Source organism: Tauraco erythrolophus, chromosome 1, assembly GCF_009769465.1.
Source record: "Tauraco erythrolophus isolate bTauEry1 chromosome 1, bTauEry1.pri, whole genome shotgun sequence".
Lineage (NCBI taxonomy): Eukaryota > Metazoa > Chordata > Aves > Musophagiformes > Musophagidae > Tauraco > Tauraco erythrolophus.
This window is the reverse complement of record NC_141465.1, coordinates 87,350,000-87,376,669: the sequence shown is the minus strand read 5'-3', so window position 1 is coordinate 87,376,669 and position 26,670 is coordinate 87,350,000. Positions and strand designations below refer to the sequence as shown.

The following is a 26,670-nucleotide window of genomic DNA, read 5'->3' as shown; positions in this document are numbered from 1 at the left end:
GTACGCTGTCTAGTAGTCACCATGAGGCTTTGAGTCATTGTGTCAGAAGAGCCATTGCTCCTCAATTGAACTTTGAATTTTAAGTGTCCTATCATAGATATTTCTTGAGACAACAAGTGTCATGACTCTCGAGCCTGTAACATACGGTAGTTCAAGGGCTGTGCAAGCAGGAATTGAAATACTTGTGTAAACAGTTTGAGTAATGTGTCTGATAATAAAATATTTCCTTTTTTTCTAATTGTAAAGCTCCATATAGTCAGCCAGATATCCTGTATACAGGCTAAGATGTAAAGGGGAAAAAAAAAAAGTCCGTGTCCTGCTGTTAGAATGTTGGGGTTCGGGGCAGGGGTAGATACTAATTTACAGTTTACTGTGGTTTAATAGTTCTTAGCAATTGTTTTGGCCATAATCTCGGCAAAAGCAGCTGTATCACTCACTGCTGTATAATGGTTCATGGGGGGCCTGGGAGGGGGTGGGTTGATGAGCTGTGAGTTCTGCTTAGTCCTTAATTAAAAAAGGAGGCAAAATAATCTTGGATACGTTTTGTATCCTTTTAATGTTAAATGCTCTTTCAGGTAGCATTTAAGTGCATAGTGTAAGTAATGCCTTGAAACAGACATTTTTTGTTCCTGAGTGTTTTTAGCTTGGTTTCTATGGCAATGAAACCTATGCAGTGTCAGGCTGCTTCTTCCTCAGTCTCCAAAAATAACTTCTAAATTTACCAGCCAGTATAAGCCAAAATTAAACAAGAAGGGGGAGGCTCAAAGGTAGTTGAATTCCTACTGGTTTCTAGCAAACTGGTGACTTTGCAGAGGAGAATCAGTGCCCTGTGAAGATGAGGTGGAGTTGCTACAAGACATAATGATATAACCACCACTGTCCACCCTGCTGGCATAGGCAAAATTTCCAGCTTGCCGGAACAAGTTCTGCTGCAGTTGTGGGTTTTTGTTGTTTTGGTTTGTTTTTTACCCCAATGGAGTCCCCTGAGAGCAGCTGAAGTTACTGCCTTGAGGAGAGAGTAAGAGACAGGACACTTGAACGAGAACTAACAAAAGCTGGTTTATGTTCATGGAACAGCTTGTGTTCATTATTCTAGCTGTAAATACTTAAACTGCTTAATATACTTTTCATAATTTTTATGATGGGGTGTTCCGTAAGCAGCATTACGATTTTTCTTCAAGTTGCTGCATCAGGATGACCTTGATGCCTTTCAGAATTTCTGAAGGGTCTGTATAGTAAAAGACAGGATAAATAGTAAAGCTTCGTCCCTGAATTTAAGTCCTACAAAATAAAGACCTTTTGAATGCACTAAAGGGCATAACAGGACTCTTTTGTATGGAGCCCTTAGGATGGAATTTTTCTGTTTCCTAATTGCAGTTGCTATAACAATTGAATGACTTGTTAACTGGGTCTTTGAAAGCAAGAAGTCTCACGTGTGTGTTCTTCTCCCATCCTCGCATTACTATCTATCTTTTGTGACTGTTACTAAGTTACAGATAATTTGAGAAAGGTAACTTCAAGAAATCATGTAGAAGACCAGAAATTAGTTTCCTCAGTAATGGCAAAGTGGGTTTTGAGCAGTAATATACTCTTTGACCAATGAGCTGCTGCAGATCTCCATGTGTCTTCAGGGTAGTGATAGCACATGCTATGGCTTGGTTGCAAAAAAAGTTGCAGTGATTGATGTGGAGGGCGAAAGGAGAGGAAGAACAGGGGTAGCAGACAGAAATCTATTAACTAGGCTTTACTTCTTCCTCTGCTTGTAGACCACATTGTTGTGGTGAGGTAGTCAGAACTACACACACATCCCAAACGAGAGCGGGTGTACCAGCCGTTAGTGTAACACTATGCCGGTAACGTTCTGTTATTTGTCTCATTGCTAATGAAATTACAGGTTTATTCAAAAATTGTTTTATTTTAGCTATATCCATTGCAATACTAGATTTTTCTTGTGAATGATTGTGCTTAATTTAGAACCATAACATTTATAGCTCCCAGGCTGTTTTTCTGACCTGCTCGACTGTTTTAGAATCGAGTGTTTTGTCTTCTCACTTACTTTCTGTATCCCTAAATATATTAGGTTATTTTGAAGTGGTTTTGTTTTCTTTGGCCTTAACTACTCTAAATGGCTATACATATTTCTCAGCTTACTACTTCTGGATCACTGATTAGCCATTAAATGACCTGATTGCTCAGTACCCAAAGCCCCTCAATAACCCTATCAGTTTCATTGAAGGTGACTTCTCCTTAATAGTACTGTGCTTGTGTATATATATGTTTACATATGTATGTGCATATATATGTAGTTTATATGTATAGAAAAACCCTTTAATCTTTCTAGGGATGGGTCATCTACCGCCTCTCTGGGCAACCTTTTCCAGTGTTTCACCACCCTTGTAGAAAATGTCTTCCTTTATATCTAGTCTGATTCTACCCTCTTTCAGTTTAAAAGTTACCCCTTGTCCTGTTGCAACAGGTCCTGATAAGAAGTTCGTCCCCATCTTTCTTAAAGGCTCCCTTTAAGTACCGAAAGGGTACTCTCAATCCCTTCACCTCCAGCCTGTGTTGATACTGGGGGTTTCCCCAACCCAGGTGTAGGGCTTGGCCTTGTTCAACTTCATGGGCCCACTTCTCGAGCTTGTCCAGGTCCCTCTGGATGGCATCTGGTCCCTCAGGCACATCAACTGCACCGCTCAACTGGTGTAATCTGCAAGCTTGCTGAAGGTGCACTGGATCCCACTGTCTATGTCATTGATGAAGATATTAAACAGTACTGGTCCCAATACCAGCTTTCCAGGTTCCCTCTGAACATCAGGACACACTGTTGGATTTTTTTGTTTGTTTGGGTTTTTTATAATACAAGGGTGACTGAGCACTGGAACAGGTTGCCCAGGGAGATTGTGGGCTCTCCATCCTTGGAGATACTCAAAAGCCATCTGGACATGGTCCTGGTCAACTGCTGCAGGTAGCCGTGCTTGAGCAGGGGTGTTGGATCAGATGATCTCCAGGTGTCCCTTCCAACCTCAACCATTCTGTGAACTTTTATATACTCTGGATATAAGACAGTTCTGGTATGAATGTTACGCTACTGAACAAAGAATTTAGCATTCTTCTGAGAATGTGGGTGTTTTCCAATAATCTGATTGTACTTTGCCTATATAGATGTGTTTGTCTTTATACTTTGCCTAATGTAAATGTGTTCTTAATATTTTTGTTATTGAAATGAAAAAATATTCTTCTGTAGGGTGTTCATAGAAACTACCAATTGGAAGCTACAGAATTCTTTTTTCAGATGTGTTCAACTTACCTGTTCTCTGCGTTTTAAATGTGATGCTTCAGTGTTTGACTTCTAGGCATCTTGTAGTTTACACTAGTGGGAACTAGCACTTTTTTGTTTAATGCTGATACTCTTCTTAAAGTTTGATTCATATTCTAAACACTATCAGGTTAGCTAAAATAATCAGAAATACCTTCTGTAAGAAAAGGTATTAGTTGCTGGATCTGAATTCCGTAGTTTTAATACACATTCTTGCTTATCCAGACTTTTTTTTCTGTAGATGCTTAATTGGACATGTCCTTTTAAAACTGCATTTTAAACAATGAAGCAAACCGGAAACTTACAGTTTTGCAGAGAAAGGGTTCTTTCCAGATTGTAAAGAAAAGCAGAATGTTTTGAAAAGTCTCAGAATTTGAGTGGAGCTCTCTGACAAGATACAATGGTATAAAAATCCTGGTTATAGAGTGGAAATGTGTCTTATTTTTTATTTTTTCTAAATTAAGACAGTAAAAGATAGTGTTGCTCACCTGTTGTATTTTGAAATAGGTTAATACAGTTTGTGAATATATTTAAGAAAAAAGTAATACTGTTACAATATTCATATAATAGTATTTTATAGTCAGCATTTTCCCGTATAGTAAGCATTTAAAACCTCAGATTTTTAAGACTCTGTGAACATCGCTGATGAGAAAGAATGCATTTCTGGGGGAGTGGGAAATAAGTCAGTTAAGATTAACTGTTTGCTTAAAAGGATTTAACTTTAAAGTAGTCATGTGCTGTTTTGTAAATAAGTTTTGGTTTTGTTGAAGAGTAATCTCTCTCTTTGAAGATGGTTCTGCAAGTACTAGGTTGTCATGGAAAGTATTCCCTGAATGCATCTGAACCTTGTGTATTTTTCTCCTCAGCTCCACAATGAGGATGACCCCCCAGAGTCTTCAGCAGCTGAGCAGCCTTCCACGTCTACAGAGACTCCGCAGACTCCCCCGACAGCAGCCTTATCTGAAGCAGATACTTCCCCTCCACCTTACTGTAGCATAGCTGTAGAAGCAGCTGCGACCTCAGGTATTTTTCCTTACGTAACAGCTTGTCAGGGAGGAGAGCGTGTGAAGCAGCGCTTGGTTCAAAGTGGTACGGTGCTGCGGGATTTTTCTTTTTTTTTTTTTTTTTTTTTCCTATGCACACCATTCCAGTATCTTTCTAGCTTTCATGCACAGCCCTTTGTCTGGCGCCTTCAGAAGAAGGGCGCTTCTGAATTACACTGATTGTTCCAAATTACTAGACTAAATGGGTGTTCATTAATTAGTGTAATAGGTTTTATTTAAGTCTGCATGTAGTTGAGTTCCACGTTTAATCTACATCTTTGAGTAGTGCTTCATTATTAGACCTCATTAGCAATTTTCATTGCCTCTTTATAAAAAAGAAAACAAAACAACAAAGCACTGATTTGTCAAAACTCAGACTTTTCAAGTGTGTGTTATTATTTGATGAAAATATTGCCATGAAAAGATTCATTTTACTTTAAAGACTCTTCATAAAACTTCTTGTGGAAAATGAGTAACTGGTGTGTGGGTTTTTTTTTTTCTCCATTTGTTCACTGCTGACTTTCTCATGAGATTATGACTTTTCTTTGGGGTACAGGAGACTTAACAGCAGGCAACATCAAATTCCTTGTTTAAGCAAAGATGCTTGGATTTCCGTCTCCTGTGTGACAGAAAATATTTTAAAAGTAATATTCAACCTATTTTTTTTAGTGTTGATTAAAGGAGCAATTTTCTGTCCCTGTTCTTTGAGACAGTGTTTGCAAGTGTGATACGTAGCTATGCAGAATCATCCCTATATATAACATCTTTGTGGTGCTGTGCTGACAAATCTTTTTACCATGTGACCTGTGCTGACGAATCTTTACCATATAAGCAATCTTTTTGCAAACTACTGCTGGTTGTAGGAGGAAGCTCAAGGTGTATTTTAAATAATTTTTATTCATTTTGTTAATAATTCTATTCTATATACTGATACTTTACTTTAAGAATGAAGTCTGTGGTCCATTTTGGTAGAAGGAACATTCTTTTAAAAGAATGTGGTGAAATTGAAATCTTGGAAAAACTGATTTTCACAGAACAACTGGAGTTAGCAACAAAGCCATGCTAATAAAAATACAGCATGATTATTACCAGACTTAAGTAACTAATTGATGTTGATAATTAAAAGTTTTTTTTTTTAGGATGTTTCAGCACATGTCTCTTGTATGATGTGATAAAAAGCCTGTGGCTGGAATGCCTAGGGATGTAACTCAACAAATATAATTTTTTGTTCATAAATTTGTTGGGTCCTTGCAGCATCTACGTTAAGGTTTCTGCCTTGAGTAACAACTAGAAGTACCATTAAGCTGCTCACTATATTTCATTTTATAAAAATAAAGTGTTTTTTTTTTTAAACTTGAAAGAACTTGAAATACAAATATTGCCAATTTCAGCCTCTGTTGAAAAAAATACACTTTAAAGTTCAGTAGTTATGTGCATGTAAACTTTAATATTCTTGACATCTTTCTGGCTTAAAAATGCATAACATCTTTATTTTGAACAGAAACACACAATGAATTTTATCCTGTACCACCTCCATACAGTGTAGCTACCTCTCTTCCTACTTATGATGAAGCAGAGAAGGCCAAAGCTGCAGCAATGGCAGCTGCTGCAGCAGAAGTTGCCCAACGAGTAAGTGATACAGTTCTGCTTTATTTCAGTTTTGCGAAAAATTGAAAAAATTAGGCTAATCTAATTATTTATAACAATTGGGCCCATATTGTGGCCTGTTTATGAAAATAATGGTGGGATGCTGATTTAAATATTTTGAACGCTTAGGTTTAATATAGGTAATGTAAGTTAGTTGTGAAGTAATGGAAGTGTATCATATTCACTCTTAGGGCATAGCTGCTCTCTAAACAGCTTAAAAAGCCAGATTTTGTCCTGTTTTAATAGTTTATTCAGTATTTTGTAATCTTTTAATTAGATATCCACTACTAATGTTACTTAGAGTTATTGCTGAAATTTAGTGTTTAAGATGGTAAAAAAAACCCCAAACCCTAATGAACAAAGTAGATGTTTAGATAGGAAGGAGAGTTTCAGCAGTCTGGAAGGGGCAAAACCCCAAATAACGTAGATCTTTTTTAAAAGGCATAGTCCCTGTTGTTTCTTTGAAAGCTTCAATACTGAAGTTCAAAGGAACGTTCCAAGTATTTAAAACAAACAAAAAACCCCACCCCACGAGTTATGGTAAACAGTAAATTAAGTAATAGGTATGTATTCAGCTCTTATCGTTTTGTAAGAATTAAAATTATAAAGAATGCAGTCTTCAAAATAGAAAGTTGATATCTGCAATTAGTGTTAAATATTAGTTTTGTAAGCCAGTGTGGAAATTCTGCAGTTTGGTAGTATTGGCCATAATATACTATACCCAAACTAGACTTCCAGTGCTTTGACTAAAAATCTCCACCTTGAGATCAAATGTGATTGCGTTTGAGATTCATTTAAAATCTTACTGACTGCAGCGTGCTTGTGACTGGAAAAAACGTTCTGCCCGCCTAGCGGGAGGCTGTTCCTTCCTTGGCTGCTGTGCAGTAATCACAGTGCACAGCTCTCGCTTTAAGATACGCACAGCTACAGTTAAAGCGGATTTGTGTAACGTGGCCAGTGAAGGTGTTGCACAAATCCGTTTTGCTAAATGCAGCAGGGAACCGGGAGCATTTGTGTGGTTACCTGCCAAGTTCCTGCTATGAGGTGATGATCTCCAAGGTGTAACCTTTTGACTGCTTTAACAGGAGCATGGATTCTATGTAGTCTGTTGTTACCACTTGTCAAATTAAGTAAAACTTTTGCTGAAATAGTTTTCTGAATGAAACCTCAATCTGAAATTACAAGCCTTTAAACTTACTTGGAACATTAGCAACCCAAAGCTGAACTTTTAGAGTACCATTCCCAGTCCTGTGACACTTCAGGCAGGACATGTGCAACTCTCTTGCAAGATACTTGTTGCTTTTAACTTTGTGTGTGTAGAACCCTGTGGGGTGAAAGTTTCAGACATACAAGCAATCTTCCTTGACTTGAATTTCACAGAGAAGACCTCAGCCTGGACTTCAGCCAATTTCAAGAATAAAGCTAAGAAAAAAAAAAAATTAAAAAATCAGTGGTTTTTGCCTTGTCATTTTAAGCTTTTTTTTTTTTTTTTACTTTGGAGAACTTTCTCACATGTTCAGGGCACTATGTCAGAAAAATCTTTTGCCCTTCCTCAGAAAATCTGCCTGGTTTTGGCCAAATTACAAGTTTTGAAAAATGAGTTTCCATAGTTGATACATACAGCTTCAAATTTAATAAATGTGTGGAGATGGTCTTGCACGAACAAGTTTAGACGACTCACAGCTCTGAAGGGAATGGTACTGCAGGTGTGCAGTGTTCTGTATCGGAGTTAGGATTATGGGACTAAAAGTAGATACACCTTATGACCACTCTTGACTGCTTTTGGTGAAAACACTGGAACTGAGAAATAGGAATTTCTGGTGTGCCCTGAAGTAATTTTATTATTTTTGGCCTTTGGTTAGAAGTGAAGAGGGGAGCCACTTGATTTCACGGCAAAGGGTATCGACAGTAGATGGAGGGAAGAAGGACAACGACTTTGAGCCTCTGAAGCTTATGTGTTGTCGGAGAAGCGTGGTTTTGGTTGGGCAAGGAGGTAACTGGCTAAAAGTGAACACAAGCAGAGATCAGAGAGGACGGATTCAAGTCAAAATGAGAAAAGGCAAGGGTGAATGGAGAGCAGTGGTACAGAGGGAATGCAGAGAGATTTAAATGAGACACAGGAGGGAGAAGGATAAACTGAGATTATTGGTGGAGAAAGGAGCTGGGAGTGGGACAACATGTGGTGCTGGGAATGGAGCTGAAGCTGATGTGTAAGAAAAGAAGAGCAGGGAGGGAGAAGGAATGTGGAGTTAAGAGGTAAGCAAGTAAGATATGGTGACGAAGTGAGAAATAAACTTTTACAAAGTCTGCTTTTCCAAAACAGACAATGGAACTTGAAATTCAAGAACTAGGTGCTGAAACCACAAGAATTTCACTTATGAAAAATCAGTACGAACACACCAGCATTTCCCCCAAAGCAGAGATTGGGCAAAAACTTGTAGACTTATGGCAGTATTAAGTTAGTATCAGAAGCCTACTCAGTGTACCTAAAAGCTGTATGCTGACTGACTGCTAAAGATCTCAAGTTTGATAGAATTTCTGCTCGGTTTACTTCTGTGTTTATTATTTTCTTTTTTTTTTTCCTTTTTTTTTTAATGCCACACGCATGCACACACACAAGCTATATTAAAGAAACAGTATTAAGGTTGTTAAGTTGAGATTTGGAGAAAAGGCAAGAAGTGCTGAAGTTGAGTTCCAGTTTTGTAGATGATCTTAAAATTATGTGCCAACGCAGTTTTAATTAATGCCATTTTAATTACCTTACCATGTGATACTGCCACGAATCCTTGCCTTATTTAATACCTCTGATGGACTTAGACTGGGGTGGACTAAGACTGTGTAATAAGACTGTTTTAATGTGGCAGATGACTGGAATAAGAAAGAAAGGTTTTGTTATGGTTACAGTGGTGGTTTGCCATCTTGAGGGGAAGGATTTTGATCCTTAGCTCTGAATACCTGTGGAAGAACAGATAAGTCACTTAAACTTTGCTCTACTGGTATGTAGTTGTTTCCTCACTTTCACTGTCTTGGAGATGGCAAGCAGCAACAGCTGCAGGCAGTATCTGACTTGTATATTACATACTTTGCAAAACATACACAAACAATATAATGAGTAGTTTTTTTAGTTTTTATTTTCAGCCTTACGAAATTAGTGCTCTTAAGAATGTGAAATCTGATATGATCTGTGCCTCTAGTTTCTTACTTGTAAAATGAGGATATATTGCCACTTCGCTGCAATAATATGAACAGTTGGAAAAAGTTAAATGTCCTTATGTTACTTCGAGTGATACATGAAGCTGATAATTGTTTCATGGTATAGTCCAAAGCATGCAGCAAAGGCTTCTACAAACCTACTCATTGAGCAAAAGAGAAGAAAATGATATAAAAAGGCAGCACGTTTATTAAACAGCTTTCATATTTTTTCCCCTGACTTATGTAGGGATCTTAAAAAAAAATTAGTGTGATTATAGTAAAGATTTCATCATAGACCCTGCATACACAGATTGTACAATCTAAACGAAACATTTACTGAAACTTTCAGTACTTGTTTTGTAGTCCTTTGTGTAGTTTGTCTTACAAGAATACATTGTGCATAAATATTTATTTCTTTCAAGTGCACCCAGATAACTCAAGGTATCAAATAAATTGTAGCAGCCCTATGTCATGAGTAGTAATAGCATGAGCTACCCTTGCTTTTGGTGTTTTCAAATTCTCAAGGTCTTTTTTGAAAGGTTAATTTAAATGGACAAAAATACTACTAACAGTTAAATGACTTGTATGTTGCAATGAATTGCTTTTACTTAATGCTTTTCAGTTGCATTTGTCTTATGTTTTTCTGTTTTCACATGCTTAGCACGCCCAGTTTAGGGAGTCTAGGAGTCTGTTTGATGAAATATTCCTCAGTCGTCCAGAGGTATGGTACAGTTCTCTCTAGTTTAGACTTTATGAATTTTCCTGCTGGCAAATAAATGCTTCTGGAGTTCATTGTGCCTTTTTCCCCCACCATAAACTGCTCCGTATTGTTTTGTACGCTGAAGATATAATTTAGGGGGTTTGTTAAGTAATTTGACCCTTTCCTCAGAAGTTTTTCTCTGTAAATCCACTGCGTTGAGAAGAGTTATATCAGTTTAGATATCCAGGAGGTTCTTGAAAACTCACTATTTAATTAAAGGTGGTTGCCTCACGATATGCATACTAAGTTTTGATTTGAAAGAAGTTAAAAAACATTGGGGGCAAAACCAGTCCTCTTTTTGCAGAATACTGCAAAGCACTGTTGTTTCAGAGGATTTAGCAGGTTTGATACAATAGATCAACAGATTCAATAGATACAGTATACCATTTGATGTTCTTTTGCTTAAAGAAGTTACTCTGATACATGCTATTTATGTTCATAATACCTCTTGCTGTAGATGTTTCCCTGGTCATAGGAACAATAAGTTTTCTGTTTATACAGATTGCAGCATATTTAGCAAACAAGAAACACTGTCCGTGATCCTTAACATGTCTAAATTTGTCAAAAATCAGTATGAGATATGCAAGTATTACATATTCTATGGATTTGTGTGTGCTGTCATATGACATTCTTTTCATTAAAATATATACATTAAAAAATATAATTATTCTCATTGATAAAAATGTCAATGTCTAATAGGATTGCTATGAAATTATGTTTAGTTCTAAGCATCAGCAGAGAGGACAATCTTTCTTCATTGTTCCTTTTCGTTCCCCAATGAATGGTGGCAAACAATTATATTTTTGACACCAACTAGATCAAATGAGAACGCCGTGAAAGACAGCTGATATTAGTGGGGCTGGAGCAGTGGCAAGTTAGTGTCTTCTGTCTGCAGGACTGGTGATAAAACCACGTCATACTAAATGATGTAGATAGGGGCTGAACATGATTTAAGCGCAGGAAACTCTTCCTTAAACCTTCTGATAACTTTCATATGCTGATTTTTGGAGACAGTAAATAGAACTTGGTTTAATATAATTCCCTCTTGACGTGGAGTGTGATACATTACCACTTGTTCACACTTCTGCAAGTAGGCACTGTTGCAATATGTCTGCTCTCATATCCCTGGGTTATATATTCACCTGTGTTTCTCACACATGTAAGCCTTAGAGAAGGCTGTGCATATAGAGGAACCTGCTAAACTTGTCAATTTAGTTGAGCAAAATTTTCTTATTCTGAAGCAACATTTTGCATAGAGTGTAATTCACCAAATGATTTGGAATGCTAGTATGAGGCACAGTATTTAGCAGACAGTTTAAAAAAAGTCCAAAAAATTATTGTATATGGGGTTTTATAGACCTTCAGAAATTAAAATTGAAAGTATTTTTTTTTCTGTCCTGACTGGTAAAGGAACTTTTGTGACATACTTTTTGGAGATCAGCACATTCCAATGTAGCCCGCCCTTCCCTCCTCTCTCATCAGTCTTGTAGCTGCAGCAAAGTTGAGCTCCATCAACTAATGCTTTCATAGTCCCTTAAGATGGCTGTTTAGGGACATCTGAAATTATGCAGAGTCGAGTTATAGCTCCTTAAGATTGTTGTTCAGCTAGTGCTTTGTGCTTTCCCAGGTATCATCTATGTGAATAGCAGTGTTTTTGAAGTAATTTATCTGATAGTTAATCTGAAATGAAATAGCACAGCTGGAATTTCATGGCTATGTTATGAAGAGTAATACTGGTTACCTTGAGTTGGTGTCGTTTGTTCTAGCACATTTTTAACAATAATCACCATACCCTGGTAAATTATTTTGCTATGTTGACAAAGGTGAATGTGTCAATCACATAAGAGCTTTAGATCACTGTGATTGTTTAATGCCCTTTTAGTTATGAACTTATTATACAAAACAACATTTCGTACAGTGACTGAATAGTATGTTAAAATCAAAAGTACATTATTTCAGTAGTTTGCTGTGGGTGAAACAGCTATGTACATCTCATTTGAACTAATCTCCTTTGATTTCATTTTTTTTAATAGGTCACTTCTTATATCAATTCTAATATATTAATTGGAGAAAAAAACAGGGAAAGAATGTTACTTGGGCTCATGTCTAGACCGTATTACTGCTGCTACTGGCAGCATTATTTAACTTGCATCATCCTGAATTGTTTTGATGTTACTCATTTGAGTATAAAAATGGTGTGTTTAACTGGTTTTGCCGTTTTCATCAGGCTCTCTTTAGTAACTGCTGCCATCATGAGAACTTTTGCATTTCCCGGTATACAGTTGCAGCAGTGTTTTACTTGTGCACAGGACTGCATAAGTAAGATCTGCCGAGTTCTGTTGAAAATCAAGTACAGAGGGGAAAAAACCCAACTCCTACTTTCAGTATTTTAAGATCTAGTATTTTGATACAATGGGAGAAACCTTTGGATCGTTTTGACTGACATCTGTTTACTTCTGTTTGACTTTAAGTACTGTGCTTTTTGAATTTAGCAGACTTTTAAACACTTTTAATGTGCTCGCGCCCTCTGGTGTCCGTAGAGGTTTTCTTTGCTTTGCATACGTTTTTCTGTGGGATATAGGATAGTCATATTGCATCAGCAATTTATTTTAAGATACTAACCTTATTTTAAAACTTAATTCTGTATTTTGTGAAGCTTTAAAAGACTTTTCTGGCTGGAAAAAATAGAACATACTACATTATGATTTTTCAGAAAAATATTTAATAGCTTGGTAGCATATCAAGATAGTTATAGTAAAAAAAGCTTTCTGTTGGTTTTGATTGTCAAAGTACTAATCTGAAATAATTTCTGGCTTCATTTAAGATGAATAGGTAGTATGTACATATCTTCTACAGAAACTTTTCAGGTGAATTTGGGCTCTGTCAATATAAGCAAAAAATAAGACTTGGTTTACAGACATGAATTATTTTTCTTTTAAATTTCCTTGATGTTGGCGTGTTACAGAAATGTCAATTTTCTTCTAGCTTTAGAAACATAATTAATACTTTAATCCTACAGATAGTTATTCTAAAATAAACTTTTCACTAAATTATCACTAACCTGTAAATCCAGGAAGAAGAGTATCCACCACGGGATGATTTCAGTGATGCAGATCAGCTTAGAGTGGGCAATGATGGCATCTTCATGTTGGCATTTTTCAGTAAGTTATCTTGTATCCCAGACCTACTGAGGTATATCTTAATTGTACCTTTTTTCTATGGAATATAAAAGATAGCTGTGATAAACTGCATTAATGTACTCTAACGAATGGATTTTTTTTACCTGTACGCAGATATAAACACTTCCTGTTCCAGATGTAGCAAATATGTTGTGCTTTTTTTTCTGTAGCATCTGTCACAGATGTGGCAAAATCACAGTAAATGTTTTGAGGCATAACAAGGCTGCGCTGTTAACTGTGAATTGGGAAATTCTGTTATCTTCTAGCTGACCTAACAACTTGAATTAAAGACTGGATCCCAGAAATCTGGCAATCAATTTTTAAGTAGAAAAAAAATTAGAGAGAGAAATGATGTGCCATATAAAATTTGCTGGTGTTAATGTAGTGAATTAAATATCTGTGGGTGGATTTTTGGAACAAATCCAACCATGCTCATTTTCAGGTTGAACTAACCACTAGCATATAAAAATGTGCTGTCTTCAGGTAACGCCTGATTGCAACCAGCACTACCGTAGCACTTCTTCAGGTACTGCGTGAGCGCGCTGTGCATGCTTTATCCTGTGTCTTAAGTACTGCATCGAGCAAAATTAGATTTAGCCACTATAAGTTACTTCTGGAAACAAACTGCTTCTGTTTTGCCATTCGCGTATTTCTTTCTAGTTTCTGATGATATTTTCCATTTCTGAAATAAACGTGTTTGGCAACCTGGATGGAACTTGGTGTTGGGGATGTAGCTGTTCTTTTCAGTATTCATCAGGATGAAAGCTGATTGTTTAGTCACTGAAAGCTCCTTTATGTCTTTAAACTGAGACCTCATCTTAGTTCCTTTTTCTTCAATGTCTTCCACAGTCTCTTCATGTAACTGTTACAGGTGCAGGTTATGGAACTTTCACAGAAGTTTTTTTCATGTTGACATGCAATGTACAAAGATAATAAGGCGTTTGCATCTTGGGATAAAAATATATGTCTACCTCACGTAGCAAATATATAAGTACATATACAGGGTAAAAAAGTGAGTTTTGTAGTCTGAGCTCTTTCTGTAGTTGGACCGTAAAAAGGGTATGTATTCTTGGGGGGGAAAAAAATGGTATGGCTTGGTTTTTAATTTCCTTTTTTTCCTCTGCCCTATGTGCTACATCTTGTTGTACGTCAACCTATTTAGATTCTGTATTGTGTGAACTTGTTCTTGCTTTTAAACCCTGGTTCAGGCCTTCATCAGCACTGCACTTGGAGGTCAAGTGGATTGTTGAATATGTTTTAAGTCCTTAAAATCACAGCTGAAAACAGACTTGTTAGCTTGCAGCTAGGAGCACAGTAGAAAAAAATCCTGCTATGCAGAAGCTGAACTGGAATCAAAGACTCCAGAAACACTGCAATGATACTGAGAAGCAGTCGGCCAAAACTACATGCCCAGGACCTTGTGTACACCTTTAAAGATTGCAGACGTTTACCTGGATAAACTGGCAGCTTTCTCTTCCAATAGCTGTTTAGCTGAGCGTGACTGCACAGAGCACTACTGTCACACATTTGACAAAATCACTCTGTAGCTCACACTTTTTCTTGATGATTCTGGGACTGTTACTGCCAACTTTACTCGCCTATGAATGAAAGCATGAAACAAGTGCTTACACATTGCAAGATATTTATGCAATTGTATGCTGAATTGGAATCTGTGTTGGCTGTCATAGATACTGGTTACTTATGGAAATTGATGAAGTTCACGTGGTGTTTGTGTTCATAGTATGAGGAGTTCACAAAAACTTACAGCATTTATAGACCTGTAATACTAATTTTCAGTAGTTTTTCTTAGGGAAATTGGAGAACTAAATGAAAAATGAGCTTAACTTCATAAGACTAGGTTTAAATAGTGGGTGGTGTATTCCTGTCCCTCTAATAAGTAGATAAAAGTCTCCATAAAATGGATATATGTAGATTTAAGAGAACAGGAATTAAAATGAAGTTTACAGTATGGCTATCTCTTGGGTTTTTTCAGGGTGAGATATGTTCAAATGCTGCAGGTAGAGGTGGCAGATCACAGAGAGCCTAGAATAAGTTCCCTCACTTAGTTGAAATGCAAGAGAACAGTGTCAGGAACTGTGCTATAGTGAGAGGAGCATGGAAAGAATGACTCGTTCCAGATGTGCTCTCCCACCTCCTCCTGTGGCTGTTATGTCCAGCGTTCGTAGAAAGATCTTGGGGCAGGGAGGAGCAGGCTGCCTTTGTTTGAAATATAAAACAGTGAAGTTAGCTTGTCTTAATTTCATTTTATTCAACTGAAGTATAATAAACAAAGCTTTTTACTGAGCTTACCTGCGTATTGCAAGCAACTAGCGATACGTAGCTACCATCTAGTGGTAGCTGCCCAAGTTGCATGAAATTGCTGTCTTGAGGCCGTCTAGTGGCCAGATCTGTTTGTTTTAGGAGCTTGGTGCATGCAAGTTACCAACCTGTTTCCTGTCTAAGTTGTAAAGTACTGTTCTGTTTAGTATAACTAAATAGAATGAGAGAACATACTCTAAGGAATAAAAGTCCTTTGCGTCAACGGGTGGGTTTTTTGCTCTAGTACTTGATTCGGAAACTTATTAGAAAAATTTGGTAAACAACCTTTTTTTTTTTTAACATGGTGAAATCACATGTGTTAAGAAATTGGTGTTGCTCTTGAAATTTATGATTATGTTGGTGAGCAAACAATCTGCTCTCTAATTAATGGTCAGGTCTGGTGTTTGTCACTTTCTGATTTTGAGGTAAATGAATGTATTAGTGAATATATTAATTTTGCTATTAATGCAAAATGCAGCAAATTTTGCTATCAGACCACTTGAAGTCTTTTTTTCTATTATATATTTTTAAGTGAACTGTGCCTTATGCAGCATAGTATAAACTTCTCAGAATGCCAGAGGAAGTTGTTAATAGGTGAGTTTCTCAGAGGTGGTGTTGTTTTGTTGTGTGGGGGATTTTTTGTTTTGTTTTGTTGTGGTTTTTTTTTGGTATGCATAACAAAAGGAATTTTTGAGCTGGTTCTTTCTATTTTGAAGACAGCTGTAATGGCTATAGAGCAAGTAACTGTCACGACCCAAAGTGTTTGGTTTTCATGCTTAGTCTACCTGTAGTGGAAGTCTTTTGAATTGTGTCTGATTGGTTCATCCTGGTTGGTTACGTAAAGGAGGTGTTTTGGGCAGTAATAAAAGGCTTATATGATTTTCCCTTATATATAAGGAGTGCTTTGGAAATACCAACCACCCTTTTCACCTGTGGGCCCCAAAAGGAATTGCAGAGCTCACCTGGATTCTGTGAAACCATGGAAGGGAGTTTTGGGTTGTCCCTGCCCCCTAGGAAAAATGAATATTAATTTGAACTTCACGGATGAGAAGGAAGAAGTGGAGAAAATTGTTTGCTTATACAGCCGAAGTTTAAGTTCTCATATGGAGATCTGATTTGTTCTTTTTGAATGGGCAATTTAAACACTGCGTGTACAACTCACACCAATAAAATCTCACGATGTAGAGAAATGTAAGTGTAAATGTTGTCCCAGATGCTATATTGGCACAGATAATAACGATACCAAAATTCTGTAAAGTAGTATTCACATGATTTTCAAAGCTCTTTTAGATGCTTCAGTCAGTCAGCAAACTGCACGCAAGCTAGGATATGTACTTAGGGAGTTTCAAGTGGGCACAAACTGGAAGGCAGAGTTGTAGCACAAGGTCAGGGTTAGCACAGCCTCCTGTTGTACGCTTCCCAAGGAGCGGTAAGCATGGTCTAAATTTCTAGTGGAAGGATTCGTCTGTGTGAATTTAGGAAACCTGACTTCTGTTTGTCCACATCACGACTGTTATCCAGTTTTCCCTTAGTCATGCAAGAGAAGCTGAGGGGAAGTCATTTGACTGAAATTGCACATGTTGGAAGGAGATAAAGGATCTTTTTTGGGAGTGCTTGATTCCCTCTGGTTATCAGAGGAGCCTGGCTGACCTTTGTATACAATCACTTACCTTCCTTCTTTATGCGAAAATAATTTGACTTACATGGTTTCTCCATACATGTTGGATATAATACAAAATAATTGGAAGCAGAGTTTACCAACAAGGGTAATGAAGCAGTAGAAATAAATTACCTAGCGAAGTGTTTGAACATTCATCACTGAGTAGGAAAAAAAAATAAAATTGTCTGTTGAAGTTGATAGCAAATTCTTCTAGTGATCGTCATGAGACGTCAGGGGAGCCCCTCAGGAAGGAGCAAAAATGTGTCCCAGTTCAAGAATGGATTAAATTCTATGCAGGAATGGGAAGAAAAATTTCTAATAGTGCGTGAAGATCTGGAAAGTATTATTTATTGCAGTGTGCTCAGTAAACCTAGGCCAGGTGTGAAACATGAAGCTTTTTGATGTTTGCAGTATATTAAAAGAATAAGTCATTAGACAAGCAAATCAGGGAATAAAGGATGTAACTGAGCATGGTTGCTTTTTTATATATAGTTGTCATTATATACTTATCACAGGATTGAGCCATGGTTAAAATTTGGAACGAATCTAGATTTTCAGATCAAGTTTGGTGGCTTTTTTCATGATACTGAATATAAGCTTAAGACAGGTGATTAATGTGTAGCTATGGAAAGCTAAGTGAAAAAGATTAGCAAGTGAAGTGCAAGAACAACTGAGGAAAAAGCAGATTTGTTCTAGTATGCTTGTGATTATTGTTGCATCTTCTGATGTGTTGCAAAATGTACAACTCAAAACCTTTGCATGAGATTGCTTTATAACGTGAAAACTTCGTTAACTGTAAATTGTGAGAGTAGAATGAAAAGATGTGTCAATATTGCTTTGCATCTTAATGCACGCTGACAAAAAGCAGGCATGAATTAATAAAATATTAATGGCAAAGTACAGCTTCATACATCATCTTTGCATTGCCCCTGTAGTTATTGGAGAATGAAGAACAGCAATGTATATAAGCTTGTTTGTCAAAACCAGTTTGAATTGTTTTACTCCAGCTTCTTTGGAATTGCTGACAGATAAGACTTTTGATTTCTAACTTTAACTTTTGAGATGAAAAATCCTATGCTGACCACTACCCCTCAGAAGACGGCTTTGGGTGTGGAAATAGCTGATGGATAACGTTACTTTACATGTCAGTTTCTAAGACTTATACGACATTTAGAACATCCTGTGCTAAGTATTTTAGCCAGGGTTATCTTACTGCAAACCATAAAGAGAAAGAAAAGTGCAACATAATTGTTGTAAGTGCTACATTGGATATCAAGAAGACTTTTTGTTTAAAAAGACCCTCCTCCTTCTTACCTATTTTTCATTATGAGTTTTGTTGTCAGGAGGAAATAACTCTAATGGTTGTATTATTTTTATGTGAATTACGTTAATATAGTAACACACTGTCTCCTCTTGTTATCACTTCAGGAATTTCTAAAACTCAAAAAATCTTAGTTTTATCAGTCTCACTTGTGTGTATGATGTTAGAGTAGCAAAGAAGAAATCATGGTGCCAATGCAGTCACTGTGAGTTTCGTCTAGATATCTGAAATTTATTAAAAGAAAGGACAATAGTTGAAAGTCGGGCTCACGTATGAATCCAAACGCTAGCAATCTCTGGGATAGGAAACAATTCTTGCTGCAGAGTGGTTAGTCTTGCAGTGGGTGTCTAGAACATGAACATAGAACCTGGCTGCGTGAAGAGGATGGGCAAACAAAAGTTAAGATGCTGGTTAGACTTTCTATCTGATTTTTAGGAATGACTTTCTTTTTTATGGTAGTCCATATTAATGTCAGACCAGGAACACACACAGCAGTGTCATTTATATTTCAGAAAGTGGGTGGATGCAGGCAAATAGTGCAGGATTGTGTATGTTGCAGCAAGAAGCTCACACAATGACTTAGTATCTGTAGATACAGAAGGAAGTAGGTACATCTAGAAAAAATAGTAAATCCTTCCTTTTACTAGTCTCTCAGCTTACCGTTGTATTGTCTCTCTCAGCTTGGTGGAAAAACTTGTACTGTGGCTTCTCTGTGGCACTATAGGGATGAAAATTACGGATGATTTCTATTGCAATAATTAGGTGAGGCAGGAATTACACAGAAAATAACATTAGTAACTCTTGCCAGGTGCAGCATAGGCCACAAAGCTCAGACAGCTTGCATGACTGGCAGAGATATACAAGGAAATCATCATAGAAGAAGATAGTGAAGGTAGATGAGGCTAATCTTGATGTGGAGAAAAACAATTGGAAGATTTTCAGCCTGCTCAGAAGCTGGACATGCATTTCTGAAAGAAAAGAATGGATTTTGTAACCAGAATGACACAATGAAAATGATTTTCAGAGTAGCAACAAGACAGAGGGGAGGTGAGAGAGAAGCAATGGGAAAGACTGAAAACATGTAGACATTGAGATGGACAATAATAAGTTTGGTAAAATGTTGCAGCACCAAGGCAATGTTGGGACAATCTCCCTAAAATGTTGCCTAGGTTTTACAGAGGTTGAAGTGATACATTCCTCGTACTGCTGAAGACAGGGAATTTTGATTAAGTCCTCACTGCAGAATTTTTCTAGTGGATGGTTATAGATAGATACTTAAATAGTGAGATTTTTCTTCTGCGTGTGGTTCTGTTGAGATGTGTGAACTTACATAGTTTGCAACTTCTGTATAGTTTATGCCTTTTCTTTCCCACTTGCCTTGTCTGCTTATGTAACTTGATGGAACAGCATACTGATTAAAGGAAAAAAGCTGTTGTGAACAACATTGGAACATGCTGATGCCTTTACCTTCAGGAGTTGGGCAGGCAGCTTAGTGTTAAATGTCCACCTAATACTCATCCAGTCACTGTAGATTCTATTTTGAATATTCCTTTAGGTCAAATTGAAAGGAGAGTAGAATTGACAGTGTTCAACTTGGATTATAAGAACTAATTTTTTTCCCCCTCCTATTTTTATGATTGGGAAATCTCTAATTTTTATAATGCAAGGACAAATTAGTTCAGGTGTTACAAAAATCCTTGCTTTTTATTATATATCTGTTAAAATTATAAGTATTCTGGGAATTCCTCTAGTCTGCATAGTCCATTAGAAACATGGCTATCTTCTGTCCTGTCTTTGGAGCCCCAGTTGAAGTCACCCTTTGTAGCTGGAGTAGGGGGGAGGAAGGGAGAGAGGAGTAAGCTGAGATGGGAACAGAGATACTTTGAAGAACTAGCTTCTGAATTCCATTGCTCTTAGAAGTGTGGTGGATTTGGAGAGCTTACTTAAAATAGGGGAAATCTGTTTTCAGAACAATGTATCCAGGCTTGCTCAAATGTATGTGCTTTTCTTGTGTTTTGGAAAGACTGGTAAATGTTAGGTTCACAATGTTGTTCTTATGGAATAGAAATGCTGTCTCTCATTTTGTGGGTGTTTTGTTTTGTTTTGGTTTTTTTTTTTTTTTTTTAAATTTTCTTCCCCCTTCTCTTTCTCTGCATATACCAATTTGGATCAGTGTTTGTTCAAAGTTGTTTGTTGGTGTCTTTTTTTTTGTTTGTTTTTATGGCTGTTTTTTTTTGTGTTTTGGTATGAAAAAAAAATAAAATAGGAATTAGCATAAAAGCAAGCTTTCTCATTGCCACCATCTGTTACCTATGGTTCTGTCCGAGGCAAGATGTTTTCTCACTTGTACAAAAAAACCTGTGTTGATGTAAAGTCTTTCAAAACTTCTTTTGGAACTTCAATTTCTTTACAATTCTTGGAATCCCACTGCAGTTTCACAGAATAATTTTGCATTCGTGGGCACATCATTGCATCTTTATGTGGATTGTTGGAGGAGTTGTAACAAGGTTTAAAATTACAAAAAAAAGTGATTGTTTATAGATTATCCTCCCAAATTGACTTTTATTTAAGAAAATTACTAACCAATTTTCTGTTCCTAATATTTTACTGTAAGTGTTAAAACTTTTTAGTAAAAAGACAGACTTTTTTTTTTCCTGTGGTGATTTAATGTCTGAATTTTATGTAAGTTTTGTTTTTTCCATAACTTTGGGGATTTAATACACTAAAGACTTGCGTGCAGAAGTGTTGTTCCCCTCTGCCCTGCCTTCCATTCCTGCTTGCTTCTTGAGTGATTTTTTTTGTGTGTGTGTGTGTGTGTGTGTGTTTACTGTGGGCTTCCCTGATGTTTTAGGTTTTCCACTGTCTTGTCCTTTCCAGAACTCCTGAATTGTCTTTTTCCACCATCTCCTGCAGCTCTTCTGTTTGGTGGTTTTCTTTTTAGTTGCCTTCACTTACTCCCAAAGCTCGGACATCACCTGATTGGGAATTCCTACGTTTGACCTAATGCATGCAAACTGAAGTCAATACAGATGATGTTGTTAATAGCCAAGCACATATGCGGATATGAAACTTTAAGTTGTAAAACTACTGGGAGTTGTGTAAAAGTGTTAACTGAAGTACCAGTGGTGGTTATGCTCAATGTCCTTTTTGTTTCTTGATTTCTTAAGCTTCTGTTTAAAACTTCCAAGGCTCTTATATCTTATGCTTGAATGTAGACCTAAAAGAGGAGACAGTAACCAATGAAACATCAGCTTCTCAACTCACCTGCATTTCTATACTATGTTTACAGAGCAAGAGCGGATACTTTTATTCTGTTCGATCCAAACTGGATAAAGCTGAATATGCAGCCTTGATACATGCACGTATGTGTGCATATAACTATTTTTTGGTTATAAAAGTGTAGCAAGGTTGTTTTTTTCCCTTTGTTTTAATCCAAGTCTTGTATGTTATAGTCCTTTGTTTACATTTACCCTTCATGTCCGGTGTCATCTGGTTAGATTTCTGTAGTGATGTAATACGTTCTTTTATGTTGGATTTTTCTCTTGTTTAAAGTAGTAGGTTCCAGCCTGTTTACCATTTGCTTTGTTATTAAGTGACTATACCATGGGGAATGTCTGGGTTCAAAGTCAGTCTGAAAGCCTGAATTACCGGAAGGGAATTACTGACCGTGTAAGCATGTCCTTATTAGTTTAAAAGTGAAATTCGTGTTAAATCTGTTTGCTTAGCTATACAGATTAACAGAAGCTGCTGTTTCTTTTATTTTATAGTGGCATTTATTTTCAACTGGATTGGATTTTGTTTATCCTTCTGTATAACAAATACCATAGCTGGAAGGTATGGTGCAATCTGTGGATTTGGTCTCTCCCTGATCAAATGGATTCTCATTGTACGGGTATGTTTTTCGATTCACACTGTACAGTCTGTTTGTAGAACCAAACCATAACAATTTTTTCAAGGATATATAATAGTGGAATTAAAAATGGGTGTATTAAATTCCAGTGCTTAACAGAGTGCCTAGAATTTTCTCTAACTTTGAGTAGAGAATTTACTTGCTGTATATTCATATATGCTTACTGATGGTGAAGCTTAATCTATTTTCATCTGACATAGCATTTTACATTCATCCTTCTACTAAAATAAATGCAGAATGACTCATTATTTGCACAAGCATTTAAAAGCATACAGAAGAAGTGGAGCAAGTACTGAAAATATCACTGGTATTATAGTGTCTTACGTGAAAGATTCCTACATGGCTCAGCCTACTGGGAGGTGGGGGAGCAGAAATCAGAAAACATTTCTTCCTTGTATCTGATTCTTTTATTCTTTGTAAGATGCATACTGAATCAAATCAAAATTGAATATGAAATTAGTCATGTTTTTACCATTTTAGATGCTCAATTTCTTGACATTTTCACTGCAAGACTAGATACTTTTCAGAAAGGTATGTTAGCCAAATGGAGGTTACTTGGCTAAGTGGATGCTAGATGAAACATAATGATTTGTTTTGGATTCTACAAGTCTGAGACACGACATTTAAAATCTCATCCTGTCTAATGAAGAAAGAGATGTTGGATAACTTGGTGATCTTCTATGCCCTGCCAATTCTGAAATTTTTTTTTCTGTGTGCTAGTAACTTAACTTGATTTGTTCTTTGCACGGTAGTACAAGCACTGTAGAGAGAAGAGATTGCATGGTCCTTCCTGGACATGTCCTGCATCCTTCTTAGAGCTGAGGGTGGTTTTGTTGGGGTTTTTTTGCCTTCCCAGGGCTGAGGAATGCTACTGGACCAGATGTGGTTCTGGTGTATTTAGTTGGAATTCAGGATTTGGGGAGGAAGTTATCTTAAGGGAATGAGTGAGAAGACATGAATTTTTCAACTATGCATTCACTGGGGATGTTTTCAGCTTCCCTTGAGGCATACTAAACAGAGGGCAGAACTTGCTTATTGTGTCATTTGTTATTTCTGTTTGCTTAAAAATGTGCTCATAACAAACACAAAAATTAACATATGCTAAACTTCCTTGAGGAATTACTGTGTTCTAGACTATATTTAAATTCTTTTGTCTAATCTGTTACTAATTTTAAAATACTAGAGCTGACCAATTCCAAGACCTCAGGGATGGGGCTTTTTCATAGTAAAGATTATCTGTCTTGTCTCCCTTTCTAGAGACAACAGCAGAAAGCTCACAAGGTGTATGTCGACAGCTTTGTTTTAATGGTGACACACAAGCACGCATGTGTGCACAAAATTGTTCTGTTCCTTTGTTTCAAACTCCTCTGAAGGTTTGTGCTGCCCTTTTTCACTCAGGGCCAGTAGTACAAAACTTTATATAGTGTCTAAACAGTCCGAGTTCACATATGCTCTCTCTGTACCAGTTTTTACTGGGAGTGGAGGGGAAAGAACAAAAGCACAGTTTTCCTGTTGGGGGAATTCTACAGCCATGGCTGCTTCTGCCTAAAGAGAGTGTGAGAGTAATGCATATAGACCAGTATTCAATTGCTGGTTTCAGTAAATCTTCTTTCCAATCAAATGAGACTGTAACTTTAAAAAAAAGTATGTTGGTATATGTTTAGAGAATTGAAAATACTGACTATCAAGTGAGGTGGGATTAATAATGTTGTGAACTTCTGGAGAATTGAGTATTCATTTGATATTTTAATGAAATGTCAAAATCAGAAATACTTATTCTGCTGAATCATGGAAGGGCTAGCATTTATATAGGGATAATGTAAGCACCAATTCTTTCGTTCAACTTAGCAATTTTGGGTTTTGATTCTTTTTTTTCCTTGATTGCCTATAGAAATGAATACAGTACAAGATTAAACCTTTAAAGAATTCACGAGCTGGCTTTATTCTGGAGAAAACATGTGGATCTCAGTGTACAATTACTTGAAGAAAAAAGCAGCAACTATGTCTAGACTTCTTTAAGTGTTTTGGATTTTTATCTGGTTGCATATATGGCCCACTATTCTCTCTTCTTCCTTTTTTTTTCCTCGTTTCTTTTCAAAGAGTAAACAAATTTACATGATTTCTTAGTTAGTACTACTGAAATATCCTAGAAATGGCAAATGAGAAACACTGTGGCAGGACGCAGTAAACCTCCTGAGTGATAGTTGGATGGGAAGCATAGGAAAAGCGTGCAGAGCCACTAAATAGGTTATTTTATTCCTTCTGGCAACTTTTCACGCGTCTCCCCATTCCTACTTCTTATGTGAGTTTTGGAGGCATTTGATTAGCCTTTTTATCAGTGAAGCATGCAGTCTGGAGTCTGGTAAAAGCACAGATACCTGTCTCCAATACCATCACACCCTGCCCTCCAGCTGCCTCCCACATCACAGGGAGGACAAAACTGTCTGCCATGGTCACTAACAGGAACAGTTGAAATGCCACTTCAAGGTTCATTTAGTTGCGTTCAGCTCACTGCTGGGAACTGAGTGCTGGTTTGAAAATGAAAAGACTTTAATGAGTTGGGGGTCTTTATGGGGCTGGTATTCTTGGCAGCGATTAACAGTAGGGGGTATACAGAAGGTCAAAAGCTCCTCTTTTGAGGGGTCAGCAGAACATCCCTGTCTGATAAGATTAAACTAATGTGGCTTTTGGTGTTAATATCTAAAGCAGCAGGCTGCTGTAATGTGTTTGGGATGGCAGGCATTGGGGGGAAAAAAGAAAATTGACGAGTGGTGATTCATTATAATGGAAAACATCGCATGATTCTCGCAAGTAATACAAGTTTTTTATGTACATGTGTATCTTATTTTTTATATATGTATATATACACACACTCATATATATATATATTTTTAGAGATTTGAAAATAACCTTGCCACAGACCAACTGACACTGGGAGTGTTATTTGTCTATTAAACGGATGCACAAATACAAGTTTAGCATTTTAGTTTAATATATTGCTTTTATTTAAATTTGCTTTTTGCTCTATGCTTTCTGTATTTACATAATACATTAAATGTGTCTTAGTCGTCTGTCTTACTGCAGCTGAGCCTTGTGTATGAATTTCAGTTTTCAGATTACTTTACTGGATATTTCAATGGACAGTACTGGCTTTGGTGGATATTTCTTGTACTTGGTAAGTGGCAGTTTTAAACATTTCTGTTTTGATGTGGAAGTACTTAAAGATGAATCATGTTGATTGTAAGTAAGAATTCTGTAACATGTTCAGCAGCTGAAGAAAAACACATAGCTAATAGTTTTGTGTGGTGTTTTTATTTTCATAGTATTCATGAGGTTATTGGTTACTATAGTGGTGATATTGTGAGAACTGTGGACTAGTCAAATAACCTTGGGCTCAAAAATTTTTTTTCTGCATATGTGATGATGTATGTACCTGAGACTTTTAATTTGTGAGTTTTAAACTGCTTCTACTGATCTAGGGACACAGAACAATGTAACGAAACTTTGGCTTTATGTAGAGAACATACTGAGAAGTGAGTGATATGTAGTACTTACACATATAAACCTGTATGTCAAGTAGTAAATTTTAAGAAATGTGTCTGATCCTAGGAAGATGGAGTCTGCTGTCTTGTGCATAGGTCACAAAATGTCCTTTTCTAGTCCTTTGAAATGCATACTGCATCAGTAGTTTCTCAGTCGGACAAGAGAATGGCTTCATGCTTTCTGATCACAGTGCTCCCATGATGTCAGCTTTCTCTTCAGAGGTCTGTCTGCCTGTGTTCAAAGTCTTACATGCATCAAATTCTGCTCCTCTGTCTGTTTCTAATTAGGATATACCAAACTCCAACCTTTTTTTCCTACAGTGGATTTTGTAATTTGAATCTGGAGTTATTTTCTTTTGCAGAAGTGGATGCTACTATGCATTTTATTTTCTAGCTCTGGAAGCGTAGTAGAGTGTTGCTGGTTCAGTAGGTGGCACTCTTCCCTTTGGGTCGGTTGACTCAAATGGCTGACAGCAAATGCTAGAACGAAATTTTGAGTAAATCTAAAAAAAACCCCGACACAGATCCTGGCTGTTTGTGACTTGCTATTTATCTCACAAGAAATGCCAGAAAGCTTAAACGATGTTACCTAAAACTTTCTCTGTCTGCCTTTTGGTAAACTTAATGCTCAGTTTGCTCGACTGTTGTGCACCTGGTTGCTTGAGGTATGTAGAAACAGCAAATGTTTAACGTGTCACAGCACCAGTCCCTTGAATGCTTTCGTGTTTGAGGTGATTGCATTCAAGTAGGAAGTGAAATGACTCTTCACAGGTACAAACAT

The 26,670-nt window shown here is 37.0% G+C and overlaps 1 protein-coding gene across 2 annotated transcripts in view; it reads left to right on the top strand.

The window, feature by feature from the left end:
- NDFIP2 (Nedd4 family interacting protein 2) overlaps positions 1-26,670 on the top strand; it is a 48,815-nt gene that overhangs the window by 16,133 nt on the left and 6,012 nt on the right. Inside the window, exons 2-7 of one of the 2 annotated variants that reach the window (XM_086611468.1) lie at positions 4,183-4,339; positions 5,861-5,988; positions 9,860-9,919; positions 13,032-13,119; positions 22,205-22,329; positions 25,456-25,522. In XM_086611468.1, the coding sequence (XP_086467594.1) occupies positions 4,183-4,339; positions 5,861-5,988; positions 9,860-9,919; positions 13,032-13,119; positions 22,205-22,329; positions 25,456-25,522 (625 nt within the window). The remainder of the gene's footprint in view (positions 1-4,182; positions 4,340-5,860; positions 5,989-9,859; positions 9,920-13,031; positions 13,120-22,204; positions 22,330-25,455; positions 25,523-26,670) is intronic. The other variant, XM_086611458.1, reaches the window with a different exon arrangement.